The sequence below is a fragment of the Mustela lutreola genome, chromosome 12 (assembly GCF_030435805.1).
Source record: "Mustela lutreola isolate mMusLut2 chromosome 12, mMusLut2.pri, whole genome shotgun sequence".
Classification (NCBI taxonomy): Eukaryota; Metazoa; Chordata; class Mammalia; order Carnivora; family Mustelidae; genus Mustela; species Mustela lutreola.
The window spans coordinates 87,052,112-87,073,807 of NC_081301.1; the positions used below are offsets into that span (position 1 = coordinate 87,052,112).

Genomic DNA, 21,696 nt, shown 5'->3' on the forward strand with positions numbered 1-21,696 from the left:
ACGACGCTCGTTGCGTCACCACACGGCCGTGGCCCCAAAGCAGTGGCAACCCTGGGCTAGTGCAGTTGGGTTACCTGCTCAAGGAGCCGAGTGTTATGCAACCTGGACTGGATCCTGGAGGAAGAACCAAATGGCCCTCAGAGACCTTGGAGGATGGGAGGTTTACTTAACACCGGTGGGTTCAGAGAAGGCTGCTCTCCAGAGGTCTGAGCCCCGAGCGCAAGCAGGGAGGGAGATTTCTGCCCTTCTACTTTTGCATACTTGGTGCTTGTGGCCCACGTGGGGGAAATGGGGTGGGAAAGAAGAACCTGGAAGGGCTTTGAGGCCTGAATTCCCGTGCTGGTTGGTCAGCCGTCTCCGAGAACCCCTTTTTTCCCTTGATCAGTTGTAGCTACCGATGTTTTTAAATAATTGAGAACAACCTAACAAGTGAAATTTACTGACGTTCTAATTTTAGTGCTGCAGAGACGGAGTTGAGTAGTTGTGACAGAGACTTCTGAGCGGCTCTCCTTGCTGGCCCACAGAGCCCCAAATGCCTACTCTCTGGCCCTTCCCAAAGACAGTTTGCAGACCCCTGATCTAATCTGCAGACATTATTCAGAGTTTGCCAGTTATCCCACCAGCATCCTTTACCAGGCCTTGAATCCAACCCTGTTATTTAATTTTGGGGGCCTCAGCCTCTGTTGTGAAAGTAAGACAATGATGGTCCCTTCCCGTTAGGTTCTTGTGAAGATTGAGTGGCTTCAGTATGAATCAGTTGGACAGTGTGTGGTATAAAATAAGGATGCCTCTCATTACATCAACCTTAGTTTACTTCTCATCTTTTAAAGAAAAGAGAAGAAGTCGGGGAATTCTGTTCCTATTCACAGAATGGGGGGTGCACCCTGTTGGGGTGTCCTCCCTCTGGGGTATTTGTGTCACCCCTCCAAGGACTGCAGAGTCCTGTATGACTCACATGTCCCCTCCTCCTAGAAGCTAAGAGACATTCTCTCCTGTCCAGTGTGTAGCTGAGAAGCCGCAGGACACGGCAGCTATTTAAATGCAAAGGATTAATTTCACAGGTGGGAAGTGCAAATGTAAAGAATTTCATCCGGTAGCCAAACCAGCGGATGGTCTATGTTTCACCTCACCAGAGAAGAATCCTAACTCTAACTTGTGTGACGGTCAGAATGGCAGAAGATGGACCCCCATGCCTGCCTCAAAGCGATGGAGTGTTATTAAGCGAGGATACAGGGAAAGCTCTCAGGAGTGAGAAGGGGTCCCAACTGGTTGCTGTTGGGGACTCTTCATGGGCACTCTTACTGAGAACTGGCCCAGAAACATGTGGCCCTTAAATTCCCATGGTATGGGTTGTTTTGTTTTGTTTTGTTTTGAATAAGGATTCATGAATGGTTAACTTCTCCGTTGAGGCCTGGTCATTTTTTGTTTTCTGTGGTCACAAGTGTGATTATTAGGAAAACACTTGAACCCTAGCAGTTGGGACAGGGTTGTCTGTCTTGTCCTCCTCGTCTTTGTTTTTGTTCTGTCTTGGCATCTGCATACCTGAAATACCTTCTGAGCCTCCTGAGGGACCTCTTACCTCTCTGTCCACACCTGAACCCTTTTCCAGCTCAAGTTCAGCTGCATTTGCGGGGGCGATAAGAAAGAATGACAATGTTGCATTTAATGGCATATAAGTCTTTATGTAAGAGTTGTAGGATTCCAAAAAAAAAAAAAAAAAAAAGAGGAAAAAGGGTGTAGAGGATTTAATACAATAAATCTTTTGGGACCTGCAACAAGGAAGCACATACAGATCTTTTGGGAGTCTTTTTTTTTTTTTTTTTTTAGATTTTATTTATTTATTTGTGAGAGAGGGAGAGCGTGCGCGTGCATGCACGCATAAGGAGGGGGACCAGAGGCAGAGGGAGAAGCAGACTCCCCACTGAGCAAGCAGCCCAACACAGGGCTCAGTCCCAGGACCCCAGGATCATGACCTGAGCTGAAGGCAGATGCTCAACCGACTGAGCCACCCAGGTGCTCCCTTGGGGGTCTTAATTGGGGCCAAAAAAAAAAAAATTACCAGAGATCCAACACAGCTTCTCTTCTCTGCTTCTCAGCACAGGCCCGCCCTGGGGTCCTATTTTTCTCTGCTGGCTGAATCTGCTTACACATCTGGCACACCCACGGGTTGTAAGAGCCAAGCCCAGAGGGAAACACACCCTCGGCCTCTGACTACAACTGTCATTAAGGATTCTGCCGTATAACCCAGTGGTAAGTTTATTTGGGTCCTGAATTCTAATTCCAGGAAAACAGCATTGGGTTGGCCTAGGTTGGATCAAGTACAAGGACTAATAATCTGTGATGGTGGGGGATGGGGTGTCCTAGGAAGGCATCCTGTGTGTAGAAATGACCCTAACCCTTTTAGGATAGACTGTTCAGCATTGGCTGCCTGCTCTCAAGAGAGCACATGCCTTTTTTTCCCCCCACAAATGAAACCCTTTTTGACTGCATAAAATTTGAGATGTTTAAACAGCAAAGAATATCCTTAACAGGATAATTAGGGCTAAAAAAGCATCACAAAAGGAACAAGTACTTGCAAAATATCAACTCCTCCAAAGTAACATGAATTTAGGATAAAACTAATAAAAATATTCCTATGTTTAGCTGGGAGTGTGGTTATTTGAGGGTTTTTTGGCATTGTATTTAAAACATTGATATAAATATTTAGTAACTTCTTAGGTTTCTGATAAAAACTCACAGCATATACACATTATCTTTATTGTTTTAAACATCTTCATCCAGTCAGGTCAAACCTCTCTCAATTTGGGGTTAGTGTAGTGGACTTTTTATTTCAATCAAAATAAAGTACTTATACTATCTTAGAGGAGACAGAATTGAAGTGGAAATAATGTAGTCATAAGAATTATAATAAAACCATCTATATTGGGGGTGTTGTTACTTTAAGAGAGAGAGGGAGTTTTGGCGGGGAGGGACAGATGGAGAGAGAGGATCCCAAGCAGACTCCATGCCCCAGTGTGGAACCTGGTATAGGGCCGATCCCATGACCCCGAGATATGACCTGAGCCAAAATCAAGAGTTGGACACCTAACCTACTGAGCCACCCAGGCGTCCCTAAAACTATCTGTATTTGTAAAACACTGCCTTTGGCAATAAGAACAAATGTAACACTAATTAAATAACTTCAGTCAAACTTGAAAAGAGAGGAATCAGAGTTATTCCTAAAGAGATATTCAGGTGCAATCAGGTGATTGCAGATGTTCAGTGGACTTTTTATTTCACCTGTTGCAATCTGACCAAACCCACAGGTGACCCAGATCCTGGCCTCAATGCTTCCTTGGGGACCTGATGATCCAGGAGATTCTCTGACACGGGGCCCCTGCCCTTGGCTGCATGCAGAATCGCAGGGAGTCATGAGAGAAAGAGTTGGAATCTAAACTCAGCTTCAGCCAGTTTGTGTCTTTTTGGACCATGTTCTTTGCTAGGTCATTGAGCTTTTAAATCTCATGGACAGAGCTGCCCACCAACCATCTCTGCCGGCAGGACGTGGTTCTTTCCAGTCTTTTCTCCGAGACTTCTGCCATCTGCCAGTAGGGGGCGCACTTCTGAGGGCAGTGGCTGATGTTTTCACAGTTTCTCCTCTCTCCAGCGGTTACTCCCTCCTCAACTGGTTTTCTGTCAAGTTGTGTTACATTCTTGAGGCAGTTGAGGCAGTATTTCAAGGCTTAGCGGAAGCACTTGAATCTCACTTCCGAGGTGTGAATGTTTACCCTGTAAACATACTTGCCCAGACTGCTGACTTTTTCTTTGATTTCTGGACTCCTTATTCCATTGGCTTTCTTCACGTAATTCTTCAATATGTCCTTGTTTTTCTCTTTCAAGTCTTTTCAGTTAACAGCATCAATGAGTTTCTTCACATCAACTTCTGCTTCACAGACCAAGTGATTTATTCTGTCTATTGTCAAGTTGCCATCATGTAATGTTTTCTGGAAAGAACAGGCAAACTTACCATCTTCAGTGCAGTTTTGAGTATTTGACCAGTGCTCGCCCCATACCCCCTTGCTTCCTCCTCAGACATTTGTTTCTGCCCCTGCAGTTCCTGCACCGCCCCTTCTCGGAGCTTTCCTACTTGGGAAAGTTTTGGGCTTCCCTGAAAATGAGTGTTTTCAGCCAGAGCATCCATCATCTCCCTCAAAAGTTGTTCTATGTTCTTTTGAGTTGCTCCTAAAATGTTGTTGCCATCAGCCACTAGGGGGCGATGGGATTTTGATGCATTTTCAAGTGGTTTTGTCTGTCCTTGAAGTCAAGCTTTTCTGTTCTTTTTGGACAAGGTCTACCCTGTCCTCCGGAGAAGATGCTACCTGTTGGGATATTCACTGACTGCTGCTGGACTCGGCGTGGGTGATTCAGAGGACTGGCCTCCTCCCGGCTGCCTCTGTGGCTCCAGCAGGCTCTCGTGGAGTTTTTAGTATCCTTCAAACTGAGCAGAGAATCTCTTACTAGCTTTTTTCTCGCCTTAAGGTGGGTTGGTTCTTTTTGGGAACAAAAATCACGGCAGCTTAGACCAGAGTCTGAGAGAGACCCAAGGACACTCAGGCCTGACCCAAGCATTTCTCCACCGGGGCACTGAGCACCACCCCAGGGCTGGCTGGGGAGATGGCACATGGCCTTGGTCAGGCCCTCCATGACTCCAAAGGGACCACAGCTCTGTTTCTGGTTGCCAGTATCCTGTGGGCCACCACTGACCCACGTAGGTGCCTGGCGGACAGAAGAGGCCATCAGGGGGCTGGAGGTCAGGCTCTGTTAGAGCGTGCTCTCTGATGTACGCCTGCTTCCTGCACAAACAGAAAGTGATCTTCTTTGTCCACTGCCATTTGCACTCGTGGAAAACACTGATTGCTTCCAGAGGAGTCCAGCCGTGAGCTCCGAGCACTCCAGACCTGACCTAAAGTTGTGGGACGCTGGGGAGGTCAAAGCAGTGCCATGTCATTACCCATTCTCCACCCAGGAGAAGGGCAGTGCATAATGACAGGGCACACAGCAGTAGAGACTCCTGGCCCCACACCCAGGGGTGAGGCTCACTCTCCTGAGTTCAAGTTTCCTTTGGCAGCAAGGATGCCTGACCCTGTCTCCCAAGGTCACAGGGGTCTCCCTCCCCGGGAAGCTTCCCACCCGGTTTTTTGGTCAGTCCAGCTGGGTAGGGGCAGAGCCCTGAAAGGCCTCAACAAAGGTATTAACTCACAGCCCTGGATTTCAGTGTCAGAACAGCTGTGTGTTAACAGCTGTTGAATCTTCAGTGGGACCAGTGTTCTCCTTTACATCCGTGGATTTCTCGATCAGGGGTGCTCCACTGGGAACTTGAGCCAGGCCACTTCCATCATGTGACTGTACCATCTTTAGCCCTGACTCCCAAGGTCGTCCCCCAATTTTCCTCCACTCTGTGAAGTCCCTTTGGGAGAGGGAACAGGTTCTTGTTTTGGCTACACTTGCTGCCATTTACTTCTTTAAGCAGCATCTGACTCTCCTGGTATCCCACCTAGGACTCTGCCAGGAGCGACTTGTCCCGAGTTCCTTTATTGGAGCAGAGCTAGAGAACCCTGAGTGGAGCTGGTCTGGGGTCCCGGAGGGTTCAGGCCCCAGGGGGCCCCTATGGATGTGGAGGTTCAGGCCCCAGGGGGCCCCTATGGATGTGGAGGAGAGAAAGCCTCTGAGCAGGCTTGGGCTGTGGACATGGCCAGATTGCTTGTGAAGTGATTGTTTCTTTGTTTATCCTTCAGTCCTTTCTTTAAGAAGAAAGTTTATAACCTGTTCCCGAAGAATTCAGCCATATGAGGGGCAAAGAGATTAGAGGGATGTTAGTCTCGGCTCTTTGATTTGCAAGTGGCAGAAACAAAGCTGGCAGAAGCATGAGCCCCCGGAGGACAATGAGGTAGCCCACAAAATGGTAGAGCATTGAGAGCCCCAGCAGCCCTGGGGCCTCTGGTTAGGTCAGGCAGCACAGGAGCTCCTCGGTCTCCAGCCCCAGAGTCAGGAGCAGGCATCTGGATGATTCTGGGCAGCGTTCATCCTCTCAGGTTTCTCCTTGTGGAAGGAACATGGCCGCCGGCCTCTCTCTCCCCACCCACTGGGGTGCAGGTCTGTCTGTACTGTGAGCTCATCACACATCTGCCTAGTGAACAGGTCAAGGACCCTTGTTGCACACAAGGCTCCTAGTTCTGGACTCACTGGCTGACATGTCTTCTCTCTTCACACCTCTGATCCCATCTGGTCCTTGTCTTCACCGGGATGGCCCTTGTCACTACAGCGGCTTTCTGTCCTCACCAAGGTACTTGTTCGTAATAGAATTTGGAGGCTCTAGTCCAGACCCACTGAATCAGAGTTTCTAGGATGAAGGGCCTGGAAACCTTCACCCCTGGTGACCTTTATGGTCAATGGATTAGTCCACCTCAACCTTATCTTACTTTTTTTAGAGGCCAAGCTCATGGTGACGGCTGTTGCTAATGTCACATGCTCCTTTGGGAACACCGTTTGGAGAATCTTCACATAGAAAAGTTCCTGTTCTTCACAGCTCAGACACTGCTTCCTCTGTGACACCTTCACCACTAGACTTTGCCCTCTGTTTTCCCTGCCCACCAGATACCCAACACGCCCTAGCTTGCCCCTCTGAGCACTCCATACCTCTGTCACTGACTTCTCCAGATCTCTCACTTACCATCCCAGGCTGAGTTCCTCAGAGGTGGACGTTGTTTTTAACCCTCAGCACTGGGCCATGTGCCCGGTATGTGGTGTGTATTTACTAAAACATCACTTGAATGAACATGGTCTAAAAGGTACCAACTTCATGATCAGCAAATTAAACATTCCTTGATAGGCTGTTATTTATGCTTCCTACAGATATGGATTTCTGTCTTTTTTAAAAGAAGCAACTCATTAATCTTCAGTATTCAGTTTTACCAACACATGAAAGGCCTAGGAGAACAGCTACATACATTTCAGGGCAATTTGACTTATTATCTGCAATTTCTGTTAGAAGCCATCATGCCATGAGACATGGCCTATAGTACCACAAACTAATGAAGTCTTGCACATATATGTTGATTTCTCTCTCATTATATCTGTGCAGTAATTTTATAAGGAACATGAGAATTTTGTACAAGTTATACATAGTGGGTTCTTTTCCCCCTATAGGTTATAATAAAGATCCCATTTGCGAGAGAGGGCACAGTTGTCCTGGGCATTAAAAAAAAAAAAAAGGAAAAAAGTGTCCCCGAGCTGAACACAACAACAAACACAAACCCCCCAAACCCCACAGCTTGTCTTTCACACCCATATGCCTGAGTCATCACTGTGTGGTTTTACTTGGATACAGACATTCAAGACATGTTCATGATGCTGGAGGGTTGGTGGTGCTTACATAGATTAATCCAGAATATGTAATTGGCCAAGCCTGATTCATCTGTCACAGCTCTGCCTGGAGAAAAATGTACATGAATTTTGAAAGAAGTGTGCGCACTTCTTTTTCTGAGCCTCTGAAATTCTCCTTTGAAATAGCAAAATTCTCTCATTTCCTTATCTATGGGTTTAGTTTCCGTGACTCAGTAGAGATTTCAAAGTGCTTTCCAAGTACAAAGCCGTCCCTCGATTTGTTCTCAAGTTCAGGTGGCAAAGCAATCAACTTTTGCAGGAAAACAAAAAACAAAAAAACAAAAACCACCACCAAAGCAGCTTAAAGCCTCTCAAACGCTTCAGGAAGCAAATTGAGCCATTACAACACAAGAGTCAAACTCTTCCTTGAATTACTCACGTACGCACTGTGGCTTTGTTGGACAGAAGTAAAACACAAGTCTGATTTGGAGACCGTCCCAAATTAGAACAGAAATTAATTTCACAGTGAAGCTGTAAGTTTCAGTCTTCAAGCAGATATGAGAACCTTTTTTTTTTTTTTCAAAGATTTTATTTACTTATTTGACAGAGTTCACAAGTAGGTAGAGAGGCAGGCATGGGGCGGGGGGTGGGGAGCAGGCTCCCTGCCGAGCAGAGAGCCCGATGCGGGGCTCGATCCCAGGACCCTGAGATCATGACTTGAGCCGAAGGCAGAGGCTTAAACCATTGAGTCACCCAGTGCCCCTGTGAGAACCTTTTATCATCAAACTGAATGATAAATCTTTCCAGGGACTTTATTTCTTGTATGTTGGATTTTTCTGCTATGACTTTGAGCTCTCTTTCTACAAGAGAAGAGCAAATGTTTGCTGACTTCCCTGTAAGGAAGGGCAGAGTCCAGGCAATCGAGGAGGGCTCAAGGGGCCTCCAAAACCCCATGTCAGCTGTTCATATTTTCTTGATCACTTTTTATGTTTAGGTAAAAAGGGTTTTTTTCTGAGTTTCCTTGGAAAGATTGCCCACTAAAGGTTTTCCCATATTTTTTTTTAGCAACCTCTCTTCCCACCCCAAAATGCAGACTCAACCAACGTAGAAGCATGGGAAAAACCCAAGAAGTATGATGGATCTAAGGTAATTTTACAGTGATGGTGGAGGTAGGCTTGATCGTTAAGAGGGGATGAGTCTGAATTCGTGAAAAAGTTGATTTATACTCTAAAAGAATGTTCTATCACTTTTTAAAGAACAGAATACTTTCCTTAACTCCTTTAATTTTTTTCTCTTATCCCATTTTAAAGCAAGATTAATTAAAAAACAAAACAAAACAAAACAAAACCTGCTCTTATTGGTGGCAATACTTAAGGATCCTTTTCCTCTAAATGCATGTGGTCCTGAAAACACCCTAGTACAGGTCCTATTTTGCTACTGACAAGTATTTTTGTATCTAAACCTTACTTTATTTAAATGACTAATTTAATACCATGCAATAATTTGCGCATGCCTGTTGATTAACTATTAACAGAACTCTTTGCTCAGTTACAAATTAGGTGTACTTTTTTTTTTTAGATTACTCACCTGAGAATTCTGAGTATTTTTTTTTAGATTTTATTTATTTATTTGATAGTGAAAGAGAGAGCACAAGCATGGGGAGCGGTAGGCAGGCAGGCAGAGGGAGAGAGAAACAGAATCCTGCTGGGCTCCTTGCTCCTGCTGAGCAAGGAGCCTGATGTGGGGCTCCATCTCAGGACCCCGGGATCATGACCTGAGCTGAAAGCGGATGCTTAACCAACTGAGCCACCCAGATGCTCCTGTGTGAACCAATTCTTGACGTTAATGTGCATTTCTTACTCTGTTGTGACTTTAGAAAATAAGAAATTTAACTATGCTGAAATCAAAAGTAACAGCAATCTAAATGGCTGACATTCTATAGCTTAATTTTTAGAAGTTATGTATGTTGTCTATCATAAAATGGAAGATACACATTGGCCCACAGCTACATATTCTATTCTATTTTTAAAAACTCATGTTAAAAGGAGAAACACATTGCAAGATTAATCTCCCTCTGTCAGAGCGATAGAACTCACAACAACAAAAAAATGTAAACACAAAATCTCATTTATTTTTGTCTGAAGCACAAAGGAGCTCACTCAGCACATGAACAGGGAAGCAAATCACACAAATACTGAGTAAAAATGTTCTCATGAATACACACATACATGTCCTTAAGAGCAGCAGTCCGGAGTTCGACATATAATGTCAGGTGGTTTGTGATAGAGAATGCTTTCTGACAGGCTCCTGAACAGGAAATAAACGGGCAACTCAGTGCCCCATGGTGTCTGTTCCTCGTGGACGCTGAAAGCTGTCTTAGAATTTACATGAGTTCCGACAACAAACAATAAATAAAACTTGTAATTGAAAAAAAAAAATTTACATGCGTTCCATCACTGGTCTCCCAAGTTTTGCATTTCAGTAAATTTGGACTAGATTTACAGACTAACCCCTCAGCTCTCAATCTCTCACCTTTGGGACTGTGGGCGGGGAAGGGAGAGGCTGGTTGTGAAAATACGCATGGGGTCCAATGCTAGGGCTTTCCAGTAGTGTCTGTTCGTCTGTGTACTTCTTTACAGACTTTCTTTATAGAGACTGAAAAGGGTCAGGGCCCAAAATCATACTGAAAGGGGCTGGGTAGATCTGAGGTTGCAAATATCTCTTCTAAGACTCACCAAAAAACCCAGAAAAACAAAAAACTTAAAAATTTGTAACAGTCCGTTTAATTTGAGAATTATTTCAAGACATTGCCACGACACATTTCTTAGTCTACCTTTTAAAAATTCAGAATGCTCCTTTTAGACATGTGAATGTGTCCAGCAGCATCAACAACCTTAAAAAATGGACAACAATGAAAAGATGTCCACTAGGGTACAAAAGAGTGGAGGTCTAGATATCTTCCATGTACGCCCAAGGTAGACCTGATACAATAGGCCTTCCAGCTTGCCTTGAAAGCTTTCCATATGTCTGGTTCTGAGGTGAGAAGCTTAAAAATAGGAAGAGTCTGGAAGGGAATAAAGGTTCAGAATACATTGCTGGATCTCACATCCACTGTGTTACCTCTGTAGTTGCCAACAGGGACACTCCAGGGCTCAAGATCAGCTAAGCGTAACAGGAAAGTTTCCAATCACTTTCCTCCCTTTACTATGCAGAATTCTCAGGGCAGTGAAAAAGAGATTCTGTGGGGTTCAGTGCTCACAATAGTAACTTAGAAAGACTTCCTCCTGGCATGAAGGGAGCTAGGTCCAAGATATTCTCTTGCATTCTAGCACCTTCGACAATGAAATCAGAGAAAGAACCAAAGAAGGGAGCAGATTCTTAGTCTCAGGGTACGATTACCAGGACAACCTCTCAGTCCTAATCCCATGTTTCATTCCCTTTTGGAAATTCAATTCACCTTACCCGATCAGCCCCCTTTTCTGTTCTCTTGTAGAAAATATCTTTCAGACGCAGGCCTGTCAGCACTGTTAACTCAGTTTTTACCTGTTAAAGTGTATTCCATTAACAAACGCCATGAAACCCGACTCCACCAGTACAGAGCGAGGGGAGGGGACTGCTAAGGAGCCTTCATTCTTTCTTTCCTGTCAGAGAGCAAAATATTCGACCATAAAGTGACAAATAGGGTTGGCTTGAAAAACTGCTTCTCCACAATTCAGAAAGTCAAGCCACATGAGGCCAAGCTAACATTTCAAGGTGTAGAGCCTCTAACCACATGTACGGCCAAAGACTGCCATATTGCACAAAGCCTACGCCACATTCAGGACCACTGCGCTGAGAACCACGAAAACACAGAAGTTCTAAGAGATGCAGGGAGAGCGAACTACACGTAAACATTTCAACACATCCTATTTTTACCAGAAAAGATAGTCAGGTCTTAAGATACTCCTGGGGCTAAATGGAATGTTTGACAGACTGGTTGTAGATGGCCACTCTTCTTGCTGCTGAGGTCACACCTGTTTATATACAGAATCCTTCATCGAAGTGAAAACTGATGCTGGACATCGACACATACTTCCTTAAGGAAGGTACAAGTGTAGGATCTTGCAAAGGCTGGTAATGTAGCTGCTGCCTATGAGAGGATTTTACACATCTGATCTAAATTCTTCAGTCCACTCCTGTGGGTTAGACACCAGGGAGCCAAGTTCCTTTGGCCACTGGAAGCTAAATTTACGGAGTCACTTAATATCCCACAACACAAACTGCTTGTGTGTTTTAAATAAGATCAAGTTGTGTGTCAGCTGTATTCAAATAAGAGAAATTCTTTAAAAAATGAAAATAAGACCAAAACTGTGTTCCATCATTAGATGTTGTGTGTACACAATCAAATCTAAAAGTGTTTCCACCGGGAAAAACAGACTGCTGATTTAGTACAACTAATTGAGGATCAAATTTATAGTACAAGAGGGGGAATTTTGTTCTTAGGTCTGTAAGAACCTAATATAATATAGATATATCCTATTATATTCCCTACTCTAAGGTAAATTATAAGGAGTTACACTTGAGTCCTAGGTGTGAGTGTGAAGATACAGTAAGAAAATCTATTCCTTTTCCGTGTTGGTTCATAGTATTTGAAATTAAATGAGAAAACTGTAGTATTTAAATGACGTTCACATCAATACTTCTTCAGAGTTTATTAAAAAATTTGCTTTTAATTATAGGTTATGGAAAAGCACACTGTACTGGGAAGCATAAAAATACTCTTTGTTTTGTGTAATGTTCCTAGATGTCTAGTGTAGGTGAGTCCTATTACTATAAACCTTAAGTGGGGCATGTACTTTCATTATCCTAAAATTTGAATGTCCCCAAAATTATAAGGAATTAAAAAGGCAACAGGATAAAATGGAAAAATCCAGTGCTTTCAGTAAGCAGGGTTTAAAGATTTTTAATAATGTATTTAACTGAGTTTGTCTTTCATTTTAAATTCTACCAGATTGAGATCTAAGGGTGAAATATTCAGCAACCATGGCATACCTCTTGGGGAGACCCCATCATTGCGATGAAACCATTCCTTTTAGTACTGGTAGCTCCTTACTGCCCAGCACGTGACCCAGTTTATGAAGACTCCAGTCTACACAACAGTGGAGTATGGAGTTTGTTTCTTTTCTAATAACACTGAAGCAATAATAGCATCACACATTTATACATTAAGGTGATTTTAAAGTACACAAAAATACCACTATTTGTACCCTGTAGTTATATGAATAATATTCCTAAGTCTTTAAATCTTTAACACCCAACCTCTGTCAAACACTCTGCAGCACAGAACTATATGAAGAAAGCATGTGGCATTCAATTTCTGACATTTCATCCCCAAAGAAGGCAAAGCACAACAATAACACGTCTCTGAAATGCAAATTCCATTAAGTGCAAATTTCCAGAACACAAGATCAATCTAGAAACACATTTTAAAATTCAACAAGTTCTCCTCTGAAATTAATATGCTCAGTACATAATTTTTAATCATAATCTGAAGTGATTTTCCAATGCATGTTCGTAGTCTAATTTTTTCTCCCTCATAAAAATATATTTACTAGTTCATTTTCCATTTTGATTTTTCACATTTATTAGCTCAACATATCTAGCCTTACAGGAATACCTTTTCTCTCCACATTTCCAAATACAAGATCGATTTGACTTAAATCTCACAATAAGAACCCCACCAGGAATAACATTCCCTTATATTTGAGCTTAAAGTAAATCCAAACAGCTCAAAAGGGAGAGATTCTGAATCCTCCCAACCGGAGGGCTGGGAATTAGCACGACCCCCTTCAAACGATTCGTCAAGTGAGTACTGTAACTAGACACAGAAAGAGAGAGTCATCCCAAGAACAAGATACTATTTTTGGACTTTCTAACTCGGCCTGGGCACCAGGGAGATGCAGAACCACGTGATCCCAGGAGAATTCCTAGAGGCCGAGGGTCTTACACTGAGCTTGAAAAGGGGACCACCTGTTTTCCGCCCACATAAACCTCCTCAATATTTCGGTCATCTCCTGAAAGAAAAATGAAGGAATCATTCATAAAGTGTTTTTATGTCAATACATATTTTTTTTTTTTTAAAGATTTACTGATTTGAGACAGAGAGAGAGTGTGTGAGTGTGGGGGGAGGAGAAGGGCAGAGAATGGAGAGAAGCAGACGCCCCACTGAGTGTGGAGCCCGACCTGGGGCTCAGTGCCATGACCAACCAGAGATCATGACCTGAGCTGGAACCAAAAGTCCCACGCCCAACGGACTGAGCCACCCAGGCGCTCCTATGTCAGTAGGTGTTTTAATTGCCACAGGGAGGGATTTAAAAACAAATACCACTTCTGAGAGGGAAAATACAAAAAGCTACATATTTTTCCTCTCGGACTGTTCATAATCTGGACAAGGGGACATGACCAAGACACGGGGTTCCATCGAACTGGAGGATTAGGGTCTGAATTCTGCACCGAAGGCAGAAATCACAGAAAGTTGGGTTCACTTTCTGCGGGCAGCCCTGTCAGCTGGAGTGGTTTGCACTTCCAGCCCTGACAGTAAAGGAAATGCTTATCTTTACAGGCCAGAATCATCCTCCGCATGGGCAGACAGAGGGCCTCCAGGAACAGAGCTCTAGAAACGGCACCTCCATCTCTCTTCTCAAGTTCACCCAGTACTCAGAGCTCCCCAGACCAAGGGGGGGCAAAGTAGAATCTTCCATACTATTTATTTCTCTCAGTGAACAGAATCAAATGTGAGAACACGTTAAAACAAAATAAAACAAAACACACACACACCAAACATGGGTGGTGGGACTCCACCACAAACTTACCACAAATCGAACATGGTAGGAAGGACTGGGCGGGTGTTGAGAGTGAATGGGGAGGAAGGGACCCAACAGCCTCTTCCCTGAACCTGCCGTTCTTTAGCTTTGGATTTATCTTTCAGAGGAACACGGGCATTTCAGATAATGCCCTGAAATGGGCTTGATGCTGAGGAATTGTTAAAATAATAAAGGAAATGGTCATGCATAGAGTTTAACCTATGGGGCCACACATGCAGGGGGCCATCCCCAAGAAAGACCAGGAAAGATTTTATTTAGCACAGAGACATATATCCACCTACCTAGGTAGAGGAACTTCTGGATTACAGCCTAAAATGAAAAATGAAGTAATAATAAGAAAAAATATTCTGTGCATTTAGAAGAGTAAATTCACAGTCAACAGGGATTGATAAAGCGCAGACATACAAATTTATTTCTCAGAGGCAAAATCTACTTGCGTTAATGAAAAAGAAATGGACTTCTTGTAGTCAAATAGATTCAAATATATAAATATATTCAAAATACAAGTTTTTGTTAGTACCATCATTCTTATTATTACATTGGCAAATTGAAAAGGATCTACTTTCCCTTTTAAGATTCCCCTGTATTCCCTTAAAATGTTTCCGTTTCTAATTTTTTTTTTCCTCCAGGGAAGATATGTTGACTACTTCATGAAAAAGATGCCTTTTGACGAAATTCGTTTTACTTACTTCAGATGTATCACCAGCCAGATCCCCGGAAAATAAGTCAATGGGAGAGTCAGATGCTTTGGGGTTGATCAGGAGGGCATCGAATTCCTTCCCCACTTCAAAGTTTCCAATCTCTTTATCCAGCCCCAGGGCTACAGAGTGGAATAAATTAGTAAACAGTCAGTATTTGGAGCCCTCAGATGGTGAAAATGTCCCCATCTGTCCTTGCAAACTATCACTAGAAAAAAGCTATCTTAATGGGAAGCAGAGAAGCTCTCATTCTAAGAAATCCTGAAACATTGACACACAGGAAGCAGAAGAAGCATGTGGAAAGCAAAATCTGAGAATAAAAACAGGTCCCCTCATCACCACGATCTCTAATTCAGATGGTGTCTGTCTGTTTCGGCTCTATTAGTGCCCTTCACAGTCCAGCTGGCCTATGATTTCCATTCATCCCTCTAAGAAACATGACGATTGACATAATGTCTTCTTCTCCCCTCCTGTTCTCCCCCCACACACTCCAACTCTTGCCCTTTTTGTTCTGTGAAACAGCTGACGGGATCTATTTTCATGGCAGTGAAATGAACCTCAAATAAGTATCCTTTTGCATCTTCGTCAACGCAGGCCTGTCCATCCTAAGTTCCTTAGGTTAAATCCACTGAATGGGGAAAATTGACTTCTGAAAGTAAGTATGTCCTCCTAACTCAAGAGTGCCAGTGCTTTAGAAAGCAGACCAATTTCTCAGTAACCTCAAGGACTTTCTGCTTGCCAGGGAAGAATGGTTTTCTAAAATAGGTCAGTACTGTCTATTGACTTGATCCATCTTGTAACGAGAATTCATGTTCCATGAATATCGGATGTCAAGGAGGAACATCTGTCATATTTATGATTTAGTTTCAGAAGATGGGAGTAGTTGGCTTTCCGAGTCAATAAAGATATTAACTCTAAAGCTCCTTAAAGCTTGTAATCGGAGTGCACGCTGAGCTACGAAGAGGAAGCAAGGCCAGCTGGAGGGCACCATTGTTTATTTGAATTTTTGCATGTGTTGGCTGAATTCTGTCCCATCAAGATAGAGTCCGATGTGAAAATATTGGATCAGGTACCTCCATTAGACACAATCTGGTACATTCTCTTTCCCTGTATGGATATCCAGCAGATTTTTTGGCAGTTCCCTAGGCACTGATTAAGAAACCCTACTTGTTCTTAAAAGATTGTTTAAAGGGTAACTCTTTTATTCTCAGAAAAAGAACAAGATTTTATAGCTAAAGAACTCTTATAGGCAGACAGGGGTGCAAAAGTAATTAGAAAATGTTAAAGGCAGTTAGGTGACTCCTACTAACTGTGTAGGAAGGACCGAATGTAGTAGAAAAATCATTGGATATTCTCTCCTCCTTTGCCAATTACAATCTTTTTGCCTTTGATAAAGAAGCTTAACAAAATAGAAGTTTTTAATGACTGTATTCAACATAAAATTGTTGTGTGTTTAATAGGTCAGATGATCAGCTTCATTTGCCAGAGTTTTGATGGTACATATACGTATCAACTAACTGAGCAGATTGTTCAGGCCTGGAAGGTCAGGCATGTGCTAACCCAAAAAAGGCACACCTGCTTTTACAAATTTGTAAACTGGTCTAAATTCAGATTATTACAGAGAGGCCCAGGAGGGCTGGTAAGCAGTTCAGATGCATTTCAGGAAATGTAGTCTCGCTGCCTTTGGAGCACATGTGCCTGTGAGGGGGATTTATGCACATCTTGGTCTTGAGAGTGAAGGGAAAGGCTGTGACAAGCTGGGGAGATGCTGCAATTTTAACAGTGATCCAGTCGTCTCATTTCACTCAGAGTCTCACAGAGACACGCACTTAGGAGAAGAAATTCCATCACAGTAAGCTCAGGGTCCAGAAATTAGATCTAAAAGCTACACAGCAAGATAGACATGACTTGGTAAGCACCCCGTGCCAGCTTGATCTCGTACAGGATCCCGATGAAGCACCTCGCAGAGAGCCTAGAATACAGAAGGCACTTAAGTCCAGTCCACTGGCACCATGAAAACCAGATGGTGGGCCAACAATACCAACAGGGAAGGGGAATTTTATAAAATGGATGATTCAAAACTTGGAACTTTAGAAAACAAAGTCATAAGACTTAAGAAAATGCAAAGAGCATGACCTCTGCTTGTTTCCCCTGAAATATTCTTTATGGCATTCATCATAGCCCAGAACATCCAAAGAGCCAGAAGGTCTCTCTTCCCAGGACACTCTCAGCTTCCATTCTCCTCCATTTTCTAAGACCTTGGGTATCTCCCATAAATCTCTCTATCTACACTGTCTCTGTTTCGATGTTTTCATTTCCTAATAGCTACCTGAGTTTCATGCTGTGTTCACCATCTTCCACCCAGATCACACTAAAATACGGAAGTGACTAAAAGCAATACAATGACCAATTTCCATTTTTTCCCCTAAAAATATGGTTACAGGTGAGAACTGGAAAAAGCTGATAAGCAGTCTTTACATATCAATCAATTACACTTTTACATCTTTTTCCTTTTAAAGAGCTTTGGGTAATTAGTGTCCTTAAATAGACCAACAAAATGCAGAGTTGAAGCTGGGGTTTGCAGAGGAAAAGTAGGAACCTGCACTCTGGCACCAGATTTTCTGGATTCAAATCAGGGCACTCTAGCTTGACAACCGTGTACGCCTTGCTCAGGTGCCTCGCTGGTCGTGCGGAATTAGCAGCGGTTGTGAAGTTGAAGTCACAATACAGAAAGCATGACGCACAGTGCCTCTTACCTGGTAAGAGTTAAGTCTTGGCTATTATTTTTACTATTATTATGAATATCATTACTCTCGTCCCTCAGGCCAATAGAGAACGTGTTACTCGACTCAGTGGGAAAAAGCTGATGATTTTCAAAAACTCACTCACATGGGACCATTGCAAATATCCATCAAAGCATTAATATAATTGTGTGTTGAACATGTCCTCTGCCAAAGACAGGGGACTTGCTGAAGAAAGGATACCTCCACCACATGTCTGAACATTACCCACTAAATCTGGGGTATGGTACATGAGACGCAGCATTGGGGTATGAATAAGGGGTGCCTGCTGATGCCACTCTCGTGAGCATTCATACTGTTTCCGAGGACACAGACTGGCGCGGTTGTATGCTGCTCAAGAAAGAGACAAAATGGGGGCACGTGGGTGGCTTAGTGGGTTAAAGCCTCTGCCTTCGGCTCAGGTCATGATCCCAGGGTTCTGGGATCGAGCCCCACATCGGGCTCTCTGCTCGGCAGGGAGCCTGCTTCCTCCTCTCTCTCTGCCTGCCTCTCTCCCTACTTGTGATCTCTGTCTGTCAAATAAATAAATAAAATCTTTAAAAAGAAAAAAAAAGAAAGAGACAAAATGGTCATTACCTTGGCTGCCTCCAAGAGTAGCTAGTCTGAAGACCTCTTTGAGGGTAAGGCTTTTCTCGTTGATCTTATTAATTAAAAGGATATTGGAAACCATCACTGCTCTTCTGATCGCATCCAGCATGGAGGCCGAATAACCACCAGCCACATCTACAGGAGATGAAATAAAGCCACAAGAGTAACCTCATTCGATAAATGGGATATTAGGTGTATGACATTGGTTTTTGGGTTTTAGTGACTGACACTCTGTCTGGAATATACTTCCAAGAAAAGATCTTATCTAGACACAGAACAGACACAGACTAACAGTTGAAAGAATTCAAAACCTGCAATCAGTATCAAATGCATGTCCAATGTATTCATTTCCTACAAAAAATCACTACAGATGTGGCAGCTTAAAATAGTAGAAATCTATCCTTTCACAGTTTTGGAGGACAGAATTGTTAAATCCGAGTGCTGGCAAGGCTGTGATCCCTACAGAGCTTCTAGGGAGGAATCCTTCCTTGCTGCTTTCAGTTTCTGGAGGCTCCTGCAACGGTTCCTTGGCTTACCGCAGTATGATACTGGTACAACATCTGCTCCTGCCTTCAAATGGCCTTCTTCTCTGTCTTTACATGTCATTCATTTTCTCTGGTAAGACATTCATCATTGCATCTAGGGCCTACCCTAATTCAGAATGACTTCATCTTGAAATCTCTACCTTAATTGTAACTGCAAAGACCTTTATTGCAAATAAGGTCACATTTTGTTCAGTAGACATCTTTGAGGATGGGGGTGGGTAAGGAGTGCACAGTTCAACCCAGTGCAATGCCCAAATGGCTAATAAAGCTAAGAGAAGAAACTCTTATCTGGATATTCCCTGCACTCTCACAGAAATATGCCTGCATAGTTACAAAGATAATTTGGATAACATGAGACTTCAAACAAGCTCACAGTTCTATACCCTTAAAAACTCAATCTAGCTCTATTCTAATACAGATGAGAACTTTGGGAATTAAAAGCTACTTCTTCATGATAATTTTTCAGGGAGAGCTTTTAGACGGAATTGTGTTTATATTTGTTGTTGTTGTTTACTGACTTTATTTTTTGAGAGCAGTTTAAGGCTCACAGCCGGCTAACGTTTTTAAGGTATTACTTTAATACTGTGCATATGCTCTCTTAAGATACATTTTTGATTTTTGCTTTCATTTTTTAAACTCTTTTACAACTTTTTATATCTTCTTTCTATTTTAACTGACCTCCCTAATATGCTGTTGTCCCCTCATTTCCCTTGACCTTGGCCCATTGTTTTGTCTTACAACCCACTGAATGCTGTAGATTTTCAAGTAATTTTTTCAAAGAGTTCATGGGGAGCATATTTTCCAAGACTTTGTATATTGGAGAATTGTGTTGCCTTTGCAAACAAAGGAGGATCTCGTCCAATATAATATGCTTGGGTAACAATGATTTGGCTCCAAACTCTTTCTTGATCTTGCTATTTTTCATGCCAGCAAAAACACCCGAAACCAAACTGGTTTTTAATTGTTTTATTGATAACTGACTTTTTTCCCTGCCTTACCGTTTTCAGGGTTTTTTTCCTTTTTCTTTGTAATTCTAATATCTTACCAATCAGTTACGATTTAGCATAGAACAGGCTAAGTTCTTTGAATATGATACATGGTTCTTTCTTAAGCTCAAAAAAGATTTATCCTTCACAACTTCTGTTCCATTTGCTCTGGGTCCTGGGTCAGAAAACCCCCACTGTGTGTTGTTATTCTTTCTGTGCTCCATGTGGATCATTCTCAAACACCCCCTTCGATCTTTGGTCGATGTTGTTTTCCACATCATTGATTTAATTTTCTGCAATAGTTCTACTCATAGCTTCCTACACTGTTTGTTATTTTTAAGTTGAGTTATAATTTAAGACAACATAAAATGCATAGAACTCCGTTTGACTCTAGTTTGACGAATGCTAACAATTATACTAGCCATTTAACTACCTTTCAGAAAGACAAGATGTTGAACATTTGCATCCCTCCAGCAAGTTCTCTCTCAGTCCCTTCCAGTCATTTGCTCTCCCTGCCCCCATCCCCAATCCTTGGCAACCACCGTCTGATTTCTATCAACATAATGTTAGCTCCACTGGTCCCTAGGTTTCATGCATATGGAAATATACAGCATGTGCTCTTTTGTGCCTGGCTTTTTTCACTTAAAATATTTGTGGATTTACCTTTGTTTCACATAGATCAGTGGTTTCTACTTTCCTGAATGACTGAGTGGCATTCCACTCTAGGACTACACCACAGTTTGCTTATCCATTCCCCAGTCCACGGGATTTGGGATTGTTTCCTGCTTGGGGCTATTACAAATACACCTGGCATAAACATTCGTGTACAACTCTTTCTGCAAACATATGTGCTCATTTCTCTAGGGTAAATACCCCCAAATGGAATTAGTGGGTCATATGTCAAAGTATATTTAACTTTATAGGAAATAGCCAAACAGTTTTCCAAAGTGGTTGTAAAATTTACCCTCCCTTCAGTCCTGTAGGATTGTCTACATGCTCCTCACTCTTTTTTCCCCCCAGTTTTCGTCTTTCATTTTAAAATGTCTTTTTCCATCACAACTTGTGGTCTTTTCATATACCATGTCTTCTTGTACTCCAAGGATGATGGCAATTTCCTGAGATTTTTCTTCTAAACCCTGAGGTAGGTCAGTTTCAGAGATAAGATCATCTTCTCATTGGTTTTTTTGTTTTTATTTTTGAGAGAGAGAGCATGTGCACGTGCACATGAGTGGGGAGGAGGGCAGCGGAAGAGGGAGACAGAGAATCTTAAGCAGCTTCCATACCCATTGTGGAGCTTGATGTGGGCCTCGATGCCAGGACCCTGAGATCATGACCTAAACTGAAATCAAGAGTCGGATCCACCCAGGCACACCTCATTCTTTTTGATATGACTTTCTCTGATTTTGCAATACTTTTGTTAAGCTTCATGTGAGTTTCTCCTATCTAATAATTGAGAAAGTCCAGATCTGCCTCCACTTGCTGTAGACAGAGTGAACAAACCACTTGTGGACCTACTCCCGGCCCATAGTATAGGGTTAAATGATCTTCTGAAGCCTACAGGAGAGAGGCAGGTTGATATTTAAAGGTCATGTTTCAAAAAGAGTGGAATGCAGTGGGGCTATTGCAACAGAAACCATGTAAAATGCAGCAGCATTCTCCCAGTTCGTAAGTGAATATGTCATATTTAATCAAACCTTTGGTCAATATACCAGCATTGCTCCTTCCCTTTAAACCAGTCTAGTGCAATGTGTCAAGTATGTGCTAATAACCATTCTGTATGCACTTTTTTCTCATTAAGCCTCAAAATAAGCTTATAAGATAGACGTAGTTGTAACTATTGTTATTGTTACAGA

At 42.7% G+C, this 21,696-nt stretch overlaps 1 protein-coding gene and 1 long non-coding RNA gene across 2 annotated transcripts in view; one reads left to right on the forward strand and one right to left on the reverse strand.

The window, feature by feature from the left end:
* Positions 1 to 21: 21 nt before the first annotated feature.
* LOC131813259 (uncharacterized) lies at positions 22 to 15,842 on the forward strand. Its single transcript, XR_009346694.1, has 4 exons — positions 22 to 175; positions 2,097 to 2,250; positions 8,428 to 8,508; positions 14,855 to 15,842. It is a non-coding gene; the product is annotated as an uncharacterized LOC131813259 (long non-coding RNA).
* The window catches only part of GDA (guanine deaminase), a 75,729-nt gene continuing 63,506 nt past the window's right edge, over positions 9,474 to 21,696 (reverse strand). Inside the window, exons 11-14 of the mRNA XM_059143594.1 lie at positions 18,301 to 18,447; positions 14,915 to 15,045; positions 14,507 to 14,534; positions 9,474 to 13,415 (exon numbers count right to left, since the gene is read on the reverse strand). Of these exons, the coding sequence (XP_058999577.1) occupies positions 13,345 to 13,415; positions 14,507 to 14,534; positions 14,915 to 15,045; positions 18,301 to 18,447 (377 nt within the window). The 3' untranslated portion in view covers positions 9,474 to 13,344. The remainder of the gene's footprint in view (positions 13,416 to 14,506; positions 14,535 to 14,914; positions 15,046 to 18,300; positions 18,448 to 21,696) is intronic.